The sequence below is a fragment of the Acomys russatus genome, chromosome 23, assembly GCF_903995435.1.
Source record: "Acomys russatus chromosome 23, mAcoRus1.1, whole genome shotgun sequence".
NCBI classification, from domain to species: domain Eukaryota; kingdom Metazoa; phylum Chordata; class Mammalia; order Rodentia; family Muridae; genus Acomys; species Acomys russatus.
Genome location: NC_067159.1, coordinates 10854347 through 10872789, shown reverse-complemented (window position 1 = coordinate 10872789; position 18443 = coordinate 10854347). Strand labels below are relative to the sequence as shown.

Genomic DNA, 18443 nt, shown 5'->3' with positions numbered 1-18443 from the left:
CTGGGCTTTTTGGTTTTTCGAGACAGGGTTTCTCTATGTATCCTTGGCTGTCCTGGACTCTCTCTGTAGACCAGGCTGGCCTCGAACTCACAGTAAGCCACCTGCCTCTGCCTCCTGAGTGCTGGGATTAAAGGAAAGCACCACCACGCCTGGCCTGAGTCTGTTGTTTTTTTTTTTTTTTTTTTTTAAACTATAAAGAAATAATTAAGTGTGACATATGTTTAACATGATTTAAACATTACGTGATGTATAAACATACCAAAAATAATGTGGTGCCTATTAATACGTATAATCTTTTTTGTTTGTTTGTTTGTTTGGTTTTTTGAGACAGGGTTTCTCTGTGTAGCCTTCGCTATCCTGGATTTGCATTGTAGACCAGGCTGGCCTTGAAATCACAGGGATCCACCTGCCTCTGCCTCCCAAGTGCCGAGATTAAAGGCGTGTGCCACCACCGCCTGGCACGTATACTCTTTTACATATCAGTTAAAAATAAAATTAAAGGGGCTGGAGATGTAGTTTGGTTGGTAGCAGGTTTGCCCAGCATGCCCAGGATTTGAGTCCTACTATTCCAAGTATTGGATTGTGATCCTAGCAGTCGGCAGGGTCAGGAGTTCAAGGTCATCCAGGCTACAAGGTGAATTTGAACCCAGCTTGAGATAAGTAAGACCCTGTTTTCAAAATAAACTAATACATTTAAAAATAGCTCAAAAGTTTTAAAACTTTTTTTCCCTCTTGGACTATTTTGTGTCTAGAGAAAACAAAACAAAATAAAAGATTGGTTACTGTAATTAAAGAAATTAGGCTGGACAGTTAATTGCTTCGAGTCCAGTAGTTACAGAGAGACCCAGGTATGTGCCCAGAATAGGGAATGGTTTTCTGCTTGTTTATAGAACTTACAGCCGTTCACTCAGCTGCTTTAGGCAGCGTGGCCAATAAACCAATTGTATTTTAAATGTGTATAGTTCAAGGCTTTAAGGCATATTTTCCTGCTGAGCAGTGGGTGTTCCTTGTGTGTTTAGTTAGAAACTCATCAGGCATGCAATTCACAAGTGTTTTTTTCCTCCTCTGTTGGTCGCTCTCTGTACTTTGCTGAAGCTTTGAAGCTTGGTGTGGCTCTCTTGTCTGTTTTTAATTTTTGCTGTGTCTGCTTCTGGTGTCACCTCCAAGAAGTCTTGCTTAGTGACACCAGGGTCCCAAGGTGTTTTCTTGTAAGGATTCTATAGACTCAGGTCTCAGGTTTCAACCTTGCCAGTGTGAATTGACTTGAGGATGGTAGAAAGTTCCGGCGTAGGTTGTTATTATTATCATCATCATCACCATTATTATTATTATTATTATTTTGAGACAAGGTTTCTCTGTGTAGCCTTGGCTGTTCCGGACTCACTTTGTGGATTAGACTGGCCTCGAACTCACAGCGATCCACCTGCCTCTGCCTCCCAAGTGCTGGATTCAAGGCGTGTGCCACCATGCTCACTATCAGCTTAGCTTTTTGACTGTAGAGTGAGGACTGATGAAGGTCAGGCCTTCCACCAATGGAGCTCTACAGTTAACCACATGTCTCTGTGTGTCTGTGTGCGGTGTCTGCACGTGAGGGCAGGCATCTAAAGAGGCCAGGGGTGTCAAATCTCTCTGGGCTAGAGTGTCAGAGGTACCCACCCACACCAAAAAGGAAGAAGATTGTGAGCCCTTGATGTGGGTACTGGGAATTGAAACCAGGCCCTTGGGAAGAGCAGTAGGTGCTTTTTTTAATGGGTTCAAAGGTTTTTATCTAATTTTAAAACTAGGTATACCTGTGTGTGGCCTGTGTATGTGAGTGCAGGAAGCCAGGAGAGGGCATTGGATCTTTTGGGGCTGGAGTCGTAAACACTTGTGAGACGTCGACATGGGTGCTGGGAACCAAACTTGGGTCGTGTGCAAGAGTAGGATGTACTCTTAACTGCTGAGTGATTTCTCCAGCCCTTATCTATTTAGTTTTATTGGTGTGGGGATTGAACTCAGGGCCTTGCGCATGTTGGGAAAGTGTCCTACCACTGAAACACACACCAAGGGTTTTCTAGGTGTAAGATTACACAATTAGCAAACCAAGGTGAGTTTTCTTCTTTCTTTGCACTGTGGGTACTTTTATCCCTTTTGCTTGCCTGATCACTGTGCCATGACTTCCAGTGCTATATGGAAAAGGAACTGTGAGAGCTATCATCATTCACCTTGTTTATGATTTTGGAGGAAGGGGCTGCAGAGATGGCTCAGGGGTCAAGAGCAGGGGCTGCTCTTGCAGGGAAGCCAGGTTCAATTCCCAGCACCCACATGGCAGCACACCATTCCTGTGACTCAAGTTCCAGGGGACTCCGTGCCCTCTCTCGGGCACCTTCTTGGGCACCAAGCACATGTGCAGAGATAATATATGCTCTTTGAGGAAAATAGCTAATTATGATGTAGGCTTCTTACATGTGTGTTTTTGTTATGTTGACATACTTGTTGACATATGGGTCTAAAAAACTCAGAAACTGGGCTGGAGAGATGGCTCAGAGGTTAAGAGCACTGGCTGCTCTTCCAAAGGTCCTGAGTTCAATTCCCAGCAACCACATGGTGGCTCACAACCATCTATAATGTGATCTGGTGCCCTCTTCTGGTGTCCAGAAACACAAGCAGGCAGAACACTGTATACATAATTAAAAAAAAAAAAAAAAAAAATCAGAAACTTCTCTATCTAGTTTCTGAGTGTTTTAATCACGAGAATGGTTGAATTCCACATGATACTACTTCTGTGTCTACTTAAATGACACGTGATTTTTATCTTTCATTCTGTTAACATGGCAAGGCCGATAGATTCCCATTTGTTGAGGCATCTTTGCAAACAACAAGAAAAGACATTTCTCCAAGGAGACATGAAGATGCCTAACAGATATGTCAAAAGACTCTCAACAGCACTCATCCTGAGGGGGAAGGCAATCAAAACCACAACAAACTATCATTCCACACGCAGCAAGAATAGCTAACGCCCCTCCCCATAACAAGCTCAGAAACTAGAATACTCGTGTACTGCTGGCAGGAATAGAAAACGGTGAAGGTGGTAAGGAAACAGTATGGAGGTAGTTAAAAACACACACACACACACACAACCACCACATATCCCAGACTCCCCATGTCCAGTGATATAAGCCTCCCCGAGTTGAAATCAATATCTCAAGGAGATACCGCCACCCTTCTGTTTGTCGCAGCACAGCTAACCACAGCCAATGCATGCAAACAGCCTAGATGCTCCCCGGTGGGTTAATGGATAAAGAAAATGGGCTCTAGGATTTAGCCTTAAGGAAGAAAGGAATTCTGCAGCATGCAACAACATGGATACACCAGGGAAGTGAAAGTACCCATTCATAGGGAAATGAATATTGCACTAGTCTGCTCAGAGGAGACGTCTAACAGAAGTAGACTTGTACAAACACACAGCAGTACAAGGATGGAGTCTGCCTGGGGCTGATGGCGCCGAGCATGCCAACCGTTACTGAATGGGCACGTCGTCTCAGCCACCCAAGGTAATTGTTCTATGTGTCTGTGTAGAGTTAACAGAACTACACTGTGTGCTGAAAAACGTATTCCAAGCTTTAAGCAGGGCACGTGATGGTACGTTGTGTAATTCTAGCACTTGAGAGGCACAGGCTGAAAGAGAGAGACTGTGAGGCTAGCCTGGGCTACCTAGAGATCATGCCTCAAATGCAAAAAAAAAATATACATCATAAATTTGGGGGTTTGGTTTTCTTTTTTTGTTTTTGTCTATGTGTGAAAATCAACTATAATCTGTCACAAAGATAGCGCACTAAAGGGGTGGATTTAGGGTCTAGATGTTTGCAGTCCAAGTGACTTAGTTATTTTACATGTGGGTTCCTAGAACTTTTTCTCATGAAATTATTCGGTTAACTCTCTGTGCTTTTCTTTTACTCTTAAATGTTCTTGTTAAAAAGTCACTTGGAGAGTTCTGGCCTGATTTTATTTTCTCATATTGTAAAATGTTATGATGGAGCCGGGCGTGGTGGCTCATGCCTGTAATCTCAGCCCTCTGGGAGGCAGAGGCAGGCAGATCTCTGTGAGTTCCAGGCCAGCCTGGTCTACAAAGTGAGTCCAGGACAGCCAAGGCTACACAGGGAAACTCTCTCAAAAACAAAAACAAACAAACAAACAAAAACCCCAAAAATGTTATGATGGAGACTGGAGAGATGGCTCAGTGGCTGAGAGCATGTACTGCTCTTGCAAAAGACCAGAGTTCAGTTCCCAGCACCTACACTGCGTGGATAACCACCTCCTGTAACTCCAGGTACAGGGGATCAGACGCCTCTGGCCTCCATGTGCACTAGTGCTCACACACACACACACACACACACACACACTCACACAGATACACACACACACGCACACACACACACAATTTTTAAAATCTTTAAAAATGTTACCACAGACCTAAATTCACCAGTAAAATATAGACCACTCCAGGAGTGAAATCACTTCTGCTATCTAAAATAATTTTCCTTATCTGGCTTTCCATCTGGAAAAGCATGCCTGGTCATAGGAGGTAATTTTTCATTTAGGGGTGAGGTGGGGATCTGTCAGCTTTGAATGTTGGTTTTCTGGTTTTGGCAAGAGTTATAAAACTTAACAGATTAAGAAAAAACTTTTAAGCCAGCTGTGCTGTGCTCACGCCTTGTGTCCCAGCTCTCAGGAGGCTGCAGTCAGAGTGTGCTTCATAGAGCTCCAGGACAGTCTGGGCCATAGCGTGAAACTCTGTTTCAACAAAACCAAGCACCTAAGACTGAAACAAAACGAAACATAACCCACAGCAAGGACAACAACAAAACAACACCCCTCAACACTCCTTCAAAAAACCCTAAAACAAACAAACAAAGAAATAAACAAACAAACAAAAAAAGCTATAAAACAACAACTGGACTTTTAGCTTTAATACAATTAAAAGGAATATTTGTTGCGCACAGGACCTAGAAGCTCGGAGAAGTGCTTCAGATGAGCCCTGTGCTCAACACAGCGGCAGTAACAAAGAAATACGGAAAAGACTGGCTTTGGAGGGTTTCGAAGAGATTGCTTCTAATTATCACAAATAAGTGACTCAAAAAGGCGGAAAAACGGAAAGCTTTGAGCGCTCGGTGCCCAGTCGGGACGTCTGCTCAGATTCCCAGGTTAACTTCAAAGGTAGCTGAGAAAGTGTCTCATGAGGAGAAGAAAATGAGCAGCTGTGACTTCACAGGAATTACCAAAGAGGTTTTAAGCACCCGCCCTACTGCCATCAGTGTGCTGCTAATCAGTGTAGCGAGGGACCATGGAAAAGAGCCAAGGTCCCCCGAGGACCCTCTAGCCTCTAGACATATATTTATGTGACTGCCTCCTGCAGGGCGCTGCCAATGAGCTCTGATTATTTCCCATCTCCTTCCCCACAGAGCAAAGTGAAGCTTTTCCTTCCTTGTACAGTTTTAATTTCGAGGAGGAAAAAAAAAAAATGTTTTTGAAAGGGGGTGGGGAGGACTTGGTGTTTTCTCTTCAACGTGGAATTTCATTTCTTTCTCTAAGAAAAAACCCAGTCATTTAAAGTTGTTGCTAATGCACTCTGCAAAGTTTCTTCTCATCATCCCTAATTCTTGGGGGAAAATAGAAAGAGCTAGTAGAACCGTGAAACTACATGAACAAAGCACCCTTAATCCCCACAGCTTAACACGTAGCCATTAGCTTTAATGAATACCAGATCGGTCCCTCCTAGGCCTCGGAATGGCCTCCTGAGAAGTTAACAAGATGCTGGCCGCCTGTTTGAAAGTTTCACCCCCCAGTCTTAGATGCTCTGGGATGACAATGAAATGTGACCAAGGAGCGGAAGGGACCTCCAATGTTAGTAAGAGGTGCTAGCTGCACTGTCAAACCACTTCCCTGTTGTATGCAACAACAGACTCTGTTTTAGGCCTGAGAAAAGTTTTCCTTGAGCCAACATAAGGATTTTATGAAGCTCCAAAGTTATTTATCCGCAAGTTAGAATTGATCAGCTCAAAGGATGCATATTCCCTCCAAAGCGCAGAGCACCCATTCTATTGGAAATGTTTTGTGTTTGCTTTTGTTTTTTCGAGACGAGGTTTCTCTGTGTAGCTTTGGCTGTCTTGGAACTCGGAACACGCTCTGTAGACCAGGCTGGCCTCAAACTCATAGAAATCCGCCTGCCTCTGCCTCCTGAGTTCTGGGATTAAAGGTGTGTATCACCACCGCCCAGTGGAATTAAAAAACAAAGATTTATTATTTTACATGTATGTATATGTACTACATGTGTGTAAGTGCCCGTGGAAGCCAGAAGTGGGTGTAGGTTAGGAGGTAGTGAGCTACCTGATGTGGATGCTGGAAATCCTCAGTGTCTTGATTGCTGAGTCATTTCTCCAGCCACCCATGGAAATATTAAAAAGAAATGCCTAGGAACCTTCCAGAAGCTGCTGAGTCACAGGAGGACAACGACCGTGCCAGACACTGATAAAGCATCTTCTTTTCCACTCTGAAGCTCTCTAAAGCCGGAAAATCATAGTTCCTATGGTTATCCTTTTATGTCTGATCCCGCGTGCTGGCCACCTGTCACTTAAGAGACTGTAACCCTTGCCTGCGTTCCTCTCAGATCACTGCTGCAGTTCCGGATCTGAAGATTGCAGACTTTTGACCCTCATCTGGCCCTGACAACAAAAAATTCACAGCCGCTTTTGTTTTTTTAAACTTCAGATGGAAAATTCCCTTTAACAGGCCCCTTTAGAAGTTAGTTTCTCTCACATCATCAATTCCAATCTCCAGTCTTGCAAAACTTTAGGCTCCTCCTGAGGTCATTATAAGGCCATCAGCAAGGCCAATCAATTATAATTTATGTAGGGGTTACTCTGGCTGCCACAGCTGTTTGCTTTCCTCAGGGCTACCTGAACTTGTTTTGAAGGAACTGTTCCCCCCCCCCCCCACTCAGTAATGTCTGTCTTGAACAGAGGTATTACATAGTAAAACATAAATTAAAAAAAAAAAAAAAAAAAAAAAAAAAGCAAGAAGACAAAGCAAAAACAAGAACCCAACGCCCAGAACTGTGTCCATCTTGAGACACGAAGTAACTCACTCTTGGGCTAACACAGGTTACTCTGTCCTGCAGAGTCATCCGCATCCCACTCTCCCCCATAGGACAGAATGCAGATACCTTCTTCTGCCCATTACTTACTCTGGTTCCAACCAGTCCTTAGAGTGTCCCAGATATATAAAACTATCATCTACCAAGAAGTCCTGCTTATGTAACGGTAGCCAGAACCCCTCCAAAACTAGGCGACCATAGCTAAGTTGGGAGAATTCCCAGGAGGAAAAATGGATTCTTCTTCGCAGAGGTCAACTTCCATAGTGGAACTGGGATAAAATACACGGAGCGAGCATTGGCGGAAGGTGGATCCCTGGGTGTTTCAGGGCAGCCTGGTCTACATAATGACAGTGAGGCCCCATCCCAAAAAACAAAAGTCAAACAGACCAACATATTGGGAGACGCGGAGAAACAGTTCTACCTTTGCTAATGGTAAGAAAGACAGAAGCAAGGGAAGTGACAATTTAATGCAATAAACCAACGTGCAGGATGCTTTCTTCTAAAAGTTGTCTTGGTCATGGTACTTTGTCACGGCAGTAGAAAAGGACATAATTTAATATTATGGTGTCATGCACCTTCAATTTTAGCACTCAGGAGGCAGAGGGAGGTGGATCTCTGTGAGTTTGAGGCCAGCCTGATCTATATAGTGAGTTCCAGGACAGACAAGGATATGTAGAGAGACCCTGACCCTGTCTAAAACAAACAAACAAACAAACCAAACCCAAAAACCCAAAACAAAAACCAAATCAAAATGGGCTGGAGAGATAGCTCAGAGGTTAAGTGCACTGACTGCTCTTCCACAGATGCTGAGTTCAATTCCCAGCAACCACATGGTGGCTCACAACCATCTATAATGAGATCTGGTGCCCTCTTCTGGCCTGCATGTGTATATGCAGGTACAACACTGCATACAATATAATTAACTAAATAAATCTTAAAAAAAAAAAAAAAAAAACCAAAACAACAACAATAACAACAACAACAAAACAAAACCAACCAAACCAAATAAAAACCTCAACCCAATTACAGCTGTGTGTTAGCTCAGGTCATAGAAGTTTAGTACATGAGAAATCCAAGACAAGTAAAGTTGCTCCTACACCATTCTCTTAAAGGCAGATTAAACAAACAGGCCGAGCACACAGTAGGCTCGCAGTCTTAAGTGACTTCAAGGTGTATTTCTAATTCTTGCTGTGAGGTCCAGCAAAAGTCCCAGGATCTTAGAATGTAAGAGATAATGTTGCTCATAATGCAATGCCACAGCACGTTCTTAACATTAGCATTTTAAGCATAGGCACCTGCCACTCTGGCACATTTTAGTTAAAGATGGACTCCATCTACTCAGGAAGTCCCATAGAATTATAATGGAGCTTAGTTCTTCTCTCTTGATAATCCTTAAAGCAATAACAAAATGCAGTGAGTGTGTGATGCCTGCTGTACAAAAGGAAAGCCAACTTCTCCAACCTTCCAGACACATACAAAAACCAGTGTGTGCAAGAGTGTGCCCTGCTATGAACACCAGGTATAGACGTCTCAGGCATCTCTTGGTTTCATTTGCTATAAGCTAATTCTGAGTACATTATGTGCTGGCCCTGTGTACCCCTTGGACATTTCAGGTCTTAGGTCTGTGTAAGTACACTAGGATGGTCACACCTCTGTTAGGAGACACGTGACTCGTTTTCCATTTCCCTACTTTTCTAAACTTTTCTGAGGTTTATCTGTGACAGAAATAATCTCTTTGAGTTCAGATGAGGAATTTATGAACAGAGACTGCTCTCTGCCAGCAAAAAAACATCACGTGGGTACCGCTGTCATCAGCAGAGCCCCGCAGAAGTCTGCCTTGTTTCACGAGGATGAAGCGCCTAATCAACCCAAACGGACTAGCCTCGGAAGGCGGCAGGGAAACTCAGGAAAAGATGGCTCGCTAGTACGGTTTGAGTCTGCATCTGCGCACTGGGTGGACGGGCGGGCGGATGGGGGCGGGACTGCAGGCGGAATAGCATTGTACGCTTTCCGGTGTTTCGGGGGCGGAGTTCAGTAATTTGGTTTATGTGGGTGACAGCGGAGAAGTGGTAGAGTAGGGTGTGTTGCGGGACAGAGTCGGTTGGGGCAGGGTCACAGCGGGCACCAGCCCCGCCCAGCTACCCTAGGGCACCAGGATAAAGTCAAAGCTGCTCACCCAGGAGGACAGTGAACTCAATCCCGGGCACCAACACCATGCCTATGACACTGGGTTACTGGGACATTCGTGGGGTGAGCGACCACCTGATGAGTGGGAAGGATCGCAGGGCTAAGACGAGGGGAACAGTAAGGGGGAGGGGCCAAGAGGAATCCTTTGCTTGTCTATCTGGGGGGGTGGTGGTGTGTGTCTTGCACACAAGCTTGCTGGCGTGTGAGCCCCTGTATACTCATTTGGAGGAAGTGAAGTCACACAGACCCCCCCCCTCCCCCGCCAATTCCTGACCTGTCTCTCCAGCTGGCTCACGCTATTCGCCTGCTCCTGGAATACACAGACTCAAGCTATGAGGAGAAGAGATATACCATGGGCGACGGTAATGACATTTGACTGGTTAGATTTCTTCCCTAACCCCTGTCCATTGGCACCTCACAGGCAATTTCTGACCTACACTACATTACAGGCCTCCTGCATTACAGAGTTCCCACAGATGGTCTTAGAATCTGCCCCATTCAGAAACCCCCAGAGGGTTGGGCTTGGCCTTTGAGTGTAGCACCCTGGAAATGGAGGGGGTGGGCCCCCCAATTCTGTTGAAATAGATCACATTCCCCATGAAGACTTGCCTACACCTTTTGTAACTCTTAGAGATATGAGGGCCCTCAGCCCCAACCACTCTTCTTATCCCTGGAGCCTCAGACTGTGAGAATGAGGGTGTAAGGTTGCAGGTCCCTTGGCTTAGTGGGTTGGGTCGCTGGCTTAGGAGTGTTGGACACTAGGCTGATTTCCTCTTCTGTAATCTTATCAACCACAGCTCCTGACTATGACAGAAGCCAGTGGCTGAGTGAGAAATTCAAACTGGGCCTGGACTTTCCCAATGTAGGTAGAGGGGAGGAGGAAGTTTGGGGAAGGCATGGTGGTCCCTCCTCATCTTCTTGCCTGGCTGAGGGGTTTGGGATCAACGCTTTCTTCTTGCCCGCCTGCTCCAATTCCTGGTGGTTGCACTGTGTTTCTGTGATGGGCCGTGTCCTGGTCCTTCCATTCAGTGCGTGGGGTGTTCTTGGTGGAGGCTACCCCTGCTAGCCACTGGGAATGCCAGAGAAGTAAAGCTGAGACCTCATATCCCATCTGACCATCCCTGCTTGTGTTTCCAGCTGCCCTACTTAATTGATGGGTCACACAAGATCACCCAGAGCAACGCCATCCTGCGCTACCTTGCCCGCAAGCACAACATGTGTGAGTGGGGCTGCCTGCAGGGTGGGGCCTGGGGGTTAATCTCCTTGGCTTGGCTGAGGAGGGAGGCTGAGGGTGAGCCTGTGCTGTGTGCGTGCGCCGCAGGCGGGGAGACAGAAGAAGAGAAGATTCGCGTGGACATTTTGGAGAATCAGGCCATGGATGTCTCCAATCAGCTGGCTAGAGTCTGTTACAGCCCAGACTTTGTGAGTGTCACCCCACTCCTGCCCTGGGCTGGACCAGGCAGTGTTTGGATCAGGAGTCCTGTCTGCACATGTCTTATTTCCCCTTAGATTTCTTAGTCACCTACCCTCCAGGATGTTTTCTGTGTTGTCACCAGCTGTCCCCATAACACTGAACTTATCAAATAGATACTCTCACTTAGGCTCCACCTATTTTAGGGCACAGTCCAGACCTCCCAGAGCGGCCATTAAGTCCCTGGGTAGTGTACTCTACCTGCGCCCCCTCCCCTCAATGGATTAGGAAAAGAAGCCAAGCAGAACCGTTGCCAGCCTTTCCGTGTCTTTTCACACCCACATGAGGTCAGCCCATTTCCCTACAGGTAGCACAGATTCAGCCTGGAGGACTCTCTCTCCTCCCATCATTTCAGCCTAGAGTACCCCTCAATTTATGGGGAAAACCTCAAGTATAATTCATTCTTCTGGAACCAACCAATCATGCGGACCTCCCATCTTCTCCTCTCAGGACTTCGGTGCTGCCTGGCAGCAGACCCAGGGCCTGCAAGGTGCGCAGGGCGCTCGTAGGTTTAGCCATCAGGAGTGGTGATGTCCCTGGCTTTCCGTTGCACTTGAAGGTTGGGTGGAGTGGGCTAGCAAGGAGTCTAATAAGTAAATGCTGACAAGTTCAGTCAAAGGCTGGGCAGTGATTCCGCCCCCATCTTAGTGGAGATGGCTGCCCCCCCACTCGACACTCCCCCGACCCCCACCCACACCCCACCCCCCCCCATCCCCTGCCATTTAGGGCCGTGCACGATACTGTTGGACCTGGCCATTCTTCCAGGGAACTTTCATGGTGACAGCTGTTTTCTGCTGTTTTCTGCCTCAGGAGAAACTGAAGGCAGAGTACTTGGAGCAGCTCCCCGGAATGATGAAGCTCTTCTCACAGTTCCTGGGGGAGCAGACATGGTTCGTTGGTGAAAAGGTAAGAGAGGAGATGTCAGGGGTGTGTGTGTGTGCAGAATTTCGTGCCTGCCCCCTCACTCTCGGGCCTTTTGCAGATTACTTTTGTAGATTTCCTTGCTTATGACATCCTGGACCTGCACCTAATATTCGAACCCAAGTGCCTGGACACGTTCCCAAACCTGAAGGACTTCGTGGTGCGCTTTGAGGTGATGCCCCGTTCTCCGTCCCCGTGGCGGTCAATGTTCCCTTGGTGTTTTCTTGGGCTTGGAGATGAAGTGTGGGAGCTGAGCACCCCCTTTCTGCTAGCACCTGTGCTCTGCACCTTCATTCTGTGGACCAAGTTTGTCACCGCGGCATGCCTCGAGGGTAGGGGAATCCTCAGACCCGTTGCTCAGATGAGGAGATGTGAAACTACAGAGGCTTAGTCACTGCGCTCAAGGTTTCCACACCAGTAGATCTGTGCTGGGGTCCCTGCAGAGCCCCTGCTCCTCAGGGCAGCAGGTAGTGGCTGCGGCCTCGGTTAGGAGAGCAAATCAAAGGAAGGTGGTGTGTCAAGTACCAGGGTACTTGATCTGTTGGCTGCTTTGCTGAGGCTTGTGTGGGGCTCCTGTTAGAGCCGGTTATCCTGAAATGTGTGTGGGCGTTCCTCCCTCCCTCCCTCCCTCCCTCCCTCCATCCCTCCCTCCCTTTTTTATGTTGTGGGTCCAGTTGTTCTGTAAGACCAGCATTATATATATATTTTTACTTGTATTCCCTGATCTCTATATGAGGCGCTGTGACGCCCAGTAAGAAAGGAAAAGGCGGTCCTTTTATACCCATCTTGGGACTAAGTGTATCAGATGACATTAGATATACCACACAGGGAACCCAGATTCCCCAGAGACCCCTTGTTTGATACCTTATACTACCTAATTGATTAGAAATTTGGGGGGTTGGAGACCTGAGTACAATGGGCTTTTCAGTCTGGAACTCATTTTCCTATCCCATTCTTTGTGAGGTGATGTGCGTTCTCAGCCGCTTCTCATCATTTGGCCCAGGCTGAGTGGCTTTGGAAGGGGAGAGGCTGTGGGGAGCTAAAGGCTGCAGCTTTAGGCTTGGTCGCTTGGGTACAGGCAGCTCTGCTCACACTCCTGCTAGAAGGCCAATGGCACAGGTAACTGCTGTTGAGCCTGTTCCCTGTCTGTGTCAAGGCTGGAGGCAGGGCTGCTTGAGGCTCAGTACCAGGTGCGGAAGGTTGGTTTTCTCCTTAGGGAGTGCTTAGAGCGAGCCTGGCTTTTCTTTTCTGGTCTACCTGTATCTGTAAACTTTGGTCCTGGTGTGTTGCTGAGCCATTGGATGAAATAGGGGTTGTTGTCCAACATGCCCCTTGGTCCTGCCAGATTTCTATTCAGTGTGCACACCCAGGCCATGTGGAGTTTGTGTGTGCAAGAGGAATACGTCTGTATGGACAGGGGGGTGACAGGGCCTCCTGAGGAGGGCCGGAAGGAAGTGCCAAGAGAGAGTACAAAGTTGGGGAGACGGAAGCCAGGCTGATCCCAGATGCGTGCCACAAACTAGCAGTGTGAACAAGAGGAAACTGATTAACCTCTCTGGTCCTGAGCAAACCTGAGTTTTGGGTTTTCTGATTTTTTTTTTTCTTCCTAACTCTCAGGGACTGAAGAAGATCTCCGCCTACATGAAGACCAGCCGCTTCCTCCGAACACCTCTGTATACAAGGGTGGCCACGTGGGGCAATAAGTAGAGGTGGGAGGCAGTAAGTAGATGGGGCAGGAGGGAGAATGAGGAATCTGGGGCTCCAGGAATAGTTGTACTTCCTGTATCCCCGGTTTCCCTTCTTCTTTCTGTCCCTTTTCTGACCCCAGAGTGTTATGGGTCCTTTTTTCTTTCACCCAGTCCCTGCCTTTCATGCCCCTAATTTTCCTTCAGCAAAGTGCCTTTCTAGCATGAATGTGTCAAGCACCCTTGACGGCTTTGCCTGTCAGCAGCTGTGATGTTGTGTAGGGTTGTGACTCTCCCTCAGAGCTCAGCCCGGGACTCCCCAATCTTGCTAGGAGAATAGAGACACCTGATATAATTAGGCCCCTGCCCAGCTCTGTCGGGTCCCTTCTGTAAAGCCTGAACCACACTGGCTCTGGCTGCTGTGCTGCCAGCTTTTACTGCTACCTCCCACGACTGTCTAGTGTGACCCTTGTAGAGGCTGAGTTCTAGAAGATTCTGGTTGGATAGGCAGGGGTTTGAAACTTTCTAGCCCCACCTGATAGGAGGCAGTTGCGGGAGGCTCTGTGGAGCTTAAAGGGAACTTGGATCTCCTTTATGCTACGTTAGCATTACTGACGTGTGTTGTGCAGGCCTCAGGGCTGAGGACCCAGGCTGGCAGGAGTCCCCAGCAGTAAGCCAGGATCCTCTCTGCCTCACCATGTGGTCTGGCTGCGTTATATCTCTGTGTCTCCAGGACCCTGTCTGTTGGGTCTCTGATGCCTTCAGAGTATCCTTTCTTGGTGACCAGGGGTGGGGACTGTTTTGGTTAATCCCTTCTCTCTGTGAACCCCTGTGAAATAAATTCCTCCATGCTTTCATCATTTCAGATGTCTTTTCCTACCAACAGCACTTTGGATAGATATAGAATTGTAGAGTGAACTTTTAGTTTCAAGTGGCCTCTCCTCTTTCAGAAATGCAGTGTTTCTGGTACTAAGAGTCCAGTCACTCTGGCTAGGATCCTGTTGTACGTTTTCAACTCTGACACCTCAGATGGCCACCTTTGTCTTGAGATTTCTAGGTCAAAGCCTTTGTAGGGATCTATACCTGGCCTGATGCTTCTGCACACCCATTAACACAACTTTAAAAGGAAGTTGCTCTGGGCTGATAGTACTGCCTCCAAGGGCCACAAGCCATTGAACAAGACCACACTCGGCATGAGCAGTCCTCTTTTGAATTGGTCAGGGATGTCCAAGACACTCCCAGAACATTGCAGGCTATCGCTGTTGGCATCAGTTTCCCCACCCAAGAAGTGGAAGTTAAACCCCTGTTGCTGAAAACACTATACACTTCAGACACAGGACCCAGAGACCCCTGAGTTGGATCTGACTTGAAACCTTCATCCCCGAAGGTGCCAGAAGGTACTATGGAAGCTTCCCAAGGAGGGAGGCAACCAATTGTCCTTCTCAGCTACAGGGCCTATGAGCCACAATAATGACCAGCGTGTCACTATAACCCTTAGGCTGCAATGGTGGCACACATACCTTGATGGTAACCAGCAGCTCCTTAATTGGACTTAAGGCCTGCTCAACCAGAGGAAGCTCATGCCTGGAATAGGGAACCTAGTCGGCTGCCCAGGGCTAGTGAAGTCCTGGGTCTTAAAGGTGAACCTGCAGCTGCCACTTTGCCCAACCAGCATAATCCTTAAGGACATTCTAAACCCTTGTTCTTATAACTGCAGGTAAGTGTAGTCCTGGCTCCTCCTCAAGAAACGTCTCTTTGCAGCAGATGGAGAGAGAGCCTTACAGAAAACCATAACTAATCAAAAACGCATGGCTGCAGAGCCTACTCGCAACTCAATCCATCTGCAGTTCAACTCCCACACTTAAGGCCCAGGGATCACTGCCGAGGAGGGACTGGAAAGGCTGTAAGAGCCAGAGGAACAGGGGGTTTGCTGTGAGGGGGTGTCTCCTAGGAATGTCAGAAACTGCACCCACGAAGTCTCACCACCATGGCTGCCTAAACATGAGTTAACCAAGGACAACACCACCAGACGTGCTGAAATGGACAGTTAGGAAGCTAATGAGACCCCAACTATAGGCAAAGAATTACAGGCAGCTAAGGAACGCTGAGTGGGGAAATAGCCTTCCCCAGGGAAGAACACCCTAATGGTTGGCCCTAAAAACATATATGTAAAATAGATATATATATATATGAGCACTGAGCAGGCTGCATTTATGTATTTAGAATATATGTACATACGTACATACATGTATATGTGTGTGTATATGTATACACACACACACACACACACGCATATATATATATAACAATTAATGAAAAAGGAGAGGTGTCTGGAAGGTTATAGAGGGAGGAAAAGGAAGGGGGAACTGATGTAATCATAACCTGAAAAAATAAAAGAAATATTTAAAAAAATTAAAACAAAGCTCATTTCAACACTTCCGTGTAAGTCTTACCTGTCTTTTGGAAGATAGCAGTGTTCTGACCCTGCTAACAAGAGTGGGTCATAGGCAGGTACGTGCCCGGTTCCGGTGGATACTGCAGTATTCCTAAGTGGTTGTCCCATCAGCAAAGAGCAGAAAGACAGTATTGCTAATCAGCAAGGACTTTGTTTAAAAACTATAGTCAGAAACACATAATCAAAATTTACTTAAGACTTACATAGGTGTTTCCCTAACCAGTCCGGTTGTCCATGGACTCCCGACAAACAGCCTTAGTCAGCAGAACAGTGGCCAAACGCTGCATGGTCCTAGCGTATTCCCCGCAGAACGGCTCGTATCCAATGGGTGACAACGGCTGGTGAAGTTGTGCACTAATTGGGACTTGTGTCGGGTTCAGTACTTACCCGTCCTTCATCTGTGCAACATTCTGAAGTGACTTAAAATCACACCTAGAATGGGAGTCAGGAGATGCCAAGGTTTCCAGCAGGATCCTGAGCCCTCTCGATGCACCCAACTGGGTCATTTAACCTGCAGGCGCACATTTTATTCACTCCAGGCTCTCGCCTGATTTTTATTGACGCCTACGTCTTTGTGCAGGTGAGTATTACAGACACAGTACACTCTGTCTTGCCATCTTCTTTAGTAAATGTGAGAACTTAACTAACTTAAAAACTTCCAACCAGCACAGTGACCATCTCTCAACTAATTGTTCGCCTGGCTTTAGTCATTTTATTTGGATAAACCACTGAGTAGATTCTTCAGATTTTCTTGTTCTCTTCAGATGTAATAACTTAACTTTGATGGCAACGGTAAATCACATGCACCTCTCTCTCAACTACCTAGGCACCTGGTGGCCAGCAGCTTCATCTCATACTTTCATCGGTTCATTCATTTTTTTCGAGACAGGGTTTTCTGTGTGGCCTTGGCTGTCCTAAACGCGCTTTGTAGACCAGGCTGGCCTCGAACTCACAGTGATCCGCCTGCCTCTGTCTCCCGGGTGCTGGGATTAAAGGCGTGCGCCACCAGACAGGGTTTCTCTGTGTAGCCTTAGCTGGCCTGGAACTCACTTTGTAGACGAGGCTGGCCTTGAACTCACAGATCCACCCACGTCTTCCTTATGAATGCTGGGATTAGAGGTGTGCACCACCACATCCAGGCCACACCATCATTTCATAATGTTCTGGAATAGTTGCCTGGCCTCTCTGTAAATTACGGCTCATACATGTTTCCACCTGAGGAATCAGAGTCTATGAATCTCCCTGAATAAAACTGCTTATTCATGTCCAACCCGTTGCTTAGTCATTTCCTGGAGAAAGTTGAAAGAGGTACCCTGGGCAGTCCATGCCTCTGTTTCCTTGGGGATGTCGTAACATATAGGCTGCATTTATGTATTTAGAATATATATATTTAACAATTAGTGAAAAAGGAGAGGTATATGGAAGGGTCTAGAGGGAGGAAAAGGAGGGGAGAAAGGGTTAAAATTACTGATGTAATCATAACCTGAAAAAATAAAAGAAATATTTTAAAAATTAAAACAAAGCTCATTTCAACACTTAGTGTAAGTCTTACCTGTCTTTTGGAAGACAGCAGCGTTCTGACCCTGCTAACAAGAGTGGGTCATAGGCAGGTACGTGCTCAGTCCTGTGATGTCTGCCTGTTGTTTCCAGAAAAGCTTAGCGTTGGATTTTAGTCGAGGAAACAGCACTTACCATTAGGAGGTGGCACCAGCCACTCACTTAGAGCCTGGACAATTTTGTTTTTCGAGACAGGGTTTCTCTGTGTAGCCTTGCCTGTCCTGGACTCGCTTTGTAGACCAGGCTGGCCTCGAACTCCCAGTGATCCGCCTGCCTCTGCCTCCCGAGTGCTGGGATTAAAGGCGTGCGCTACCATTGGAGCCTGGACAATTCTAACGCGGCGGGGTGAGCTTACTCCCTCATTTTGACCAGGACATCCTATCTTCTGGCTGGGGACATCTAACTACAGGTTCCCTCCAGCATTGCCCTCCACCCACCCTCCCCTTCTCCTCACCTGAGTCAGGCCACTGACCGCCCCCCCCCCCCACGCTTCTTCGAACTGCAGAGATCATGACACTTCCCTCCTTTACAATTTTTTCATCCAATTCCAATCCTAAGTTACTTCTGTATAATGCACTGATGTCTATTTGTTCTGTTTCTGTGGAGAACCTTGGTTATTGTATACAACAAACAATGCAAAATTTTAATTACAATAATGAGAGAACAAGTTGATAAAGAAAACATTAAACACTATAACATTTGCATTTCTTGGGGGCCTTTTTTTTTCTATTTGGAATAGAGCAGGTGAAGGTTTAGAGGTAAGATACCTTTTTCTGTCCTAGTAAGTCTCTCAGTTCATTATCAGTATTTTTGGGAGGAGTCCAAAGGGAAAATCAACTGTCTTCCTGCACAAATATCATTGGTAAGAAAATATCTGGGAGGCTTGCAAGTGTCGTAGGAGGGCACTAGAAAGTAGTTGCTGCTATGGCGACCCCAGCATTGCTGTTCTCAGCCCGTGGTAGCCATTATGTGCTTGTATATTTAATTCTTGGCCTTTCCTGTGTTTTGTTTTCTTTCTTTTTCTTTTCAAGGTTT

At 46.7% G+C, this 18443-nt stretch overlaps 1 protein-coding gene across 1 annotated transcript; it reads left to right on the top strand.

The window, feature by feature from the left end:
• The first annotated feature begins 9155 nt into the window (after positions 1–9155).
• LOC127206628 (glutathione S-transferase Mu 4) lies at positions 9156–13488 on the top strand. Its single transcript, XM_051165964.1, has 8 exons — positions 9156–9382; positions 9606–9681; positions 10117–10181; positions 10457–10538; positions 10641–10741; positions 11601–11696; positions 11773–11883; positions 13329–13488. The coding sequence occupies exons 1-8, from the start codon at positions 9347–9349 to the stop codon at positions 13416–13418; spliced, it is 657 nt and encodes a 218-aa protein (XP_051021921.1). The 5' UTR covers positions 9156–9346; the 3' UTR covers positions 13419–13488.
• Positions 13489–18443: the final 4955 nt, after the last annotated feature.

Excerpts from the sequence above, each read along its gene's own strand:
- LOC127206628 (XM_051165964.1), top strand. The coding sequence starts at position 9,347 with ATGCCTATGACACTGGGTTACTGGGACATTCGTGGG. Across the intron at positions 10,539-10,640 it reads TGCCCGCAAGCACAACATGT|GCGGGGAGACAGAAGAAGAG; the intron begins GTGAGTGGGGCT and ends CGTGCGCCGCAG. Across the intron at positions 11,884-13,328 it reads ACTTCGTGGTGCGCTTTGAG|GGACTGAAGAAGATCTCCGC; the intron begins GTGATGCCCCGT and ends CCTAACTCTCAG.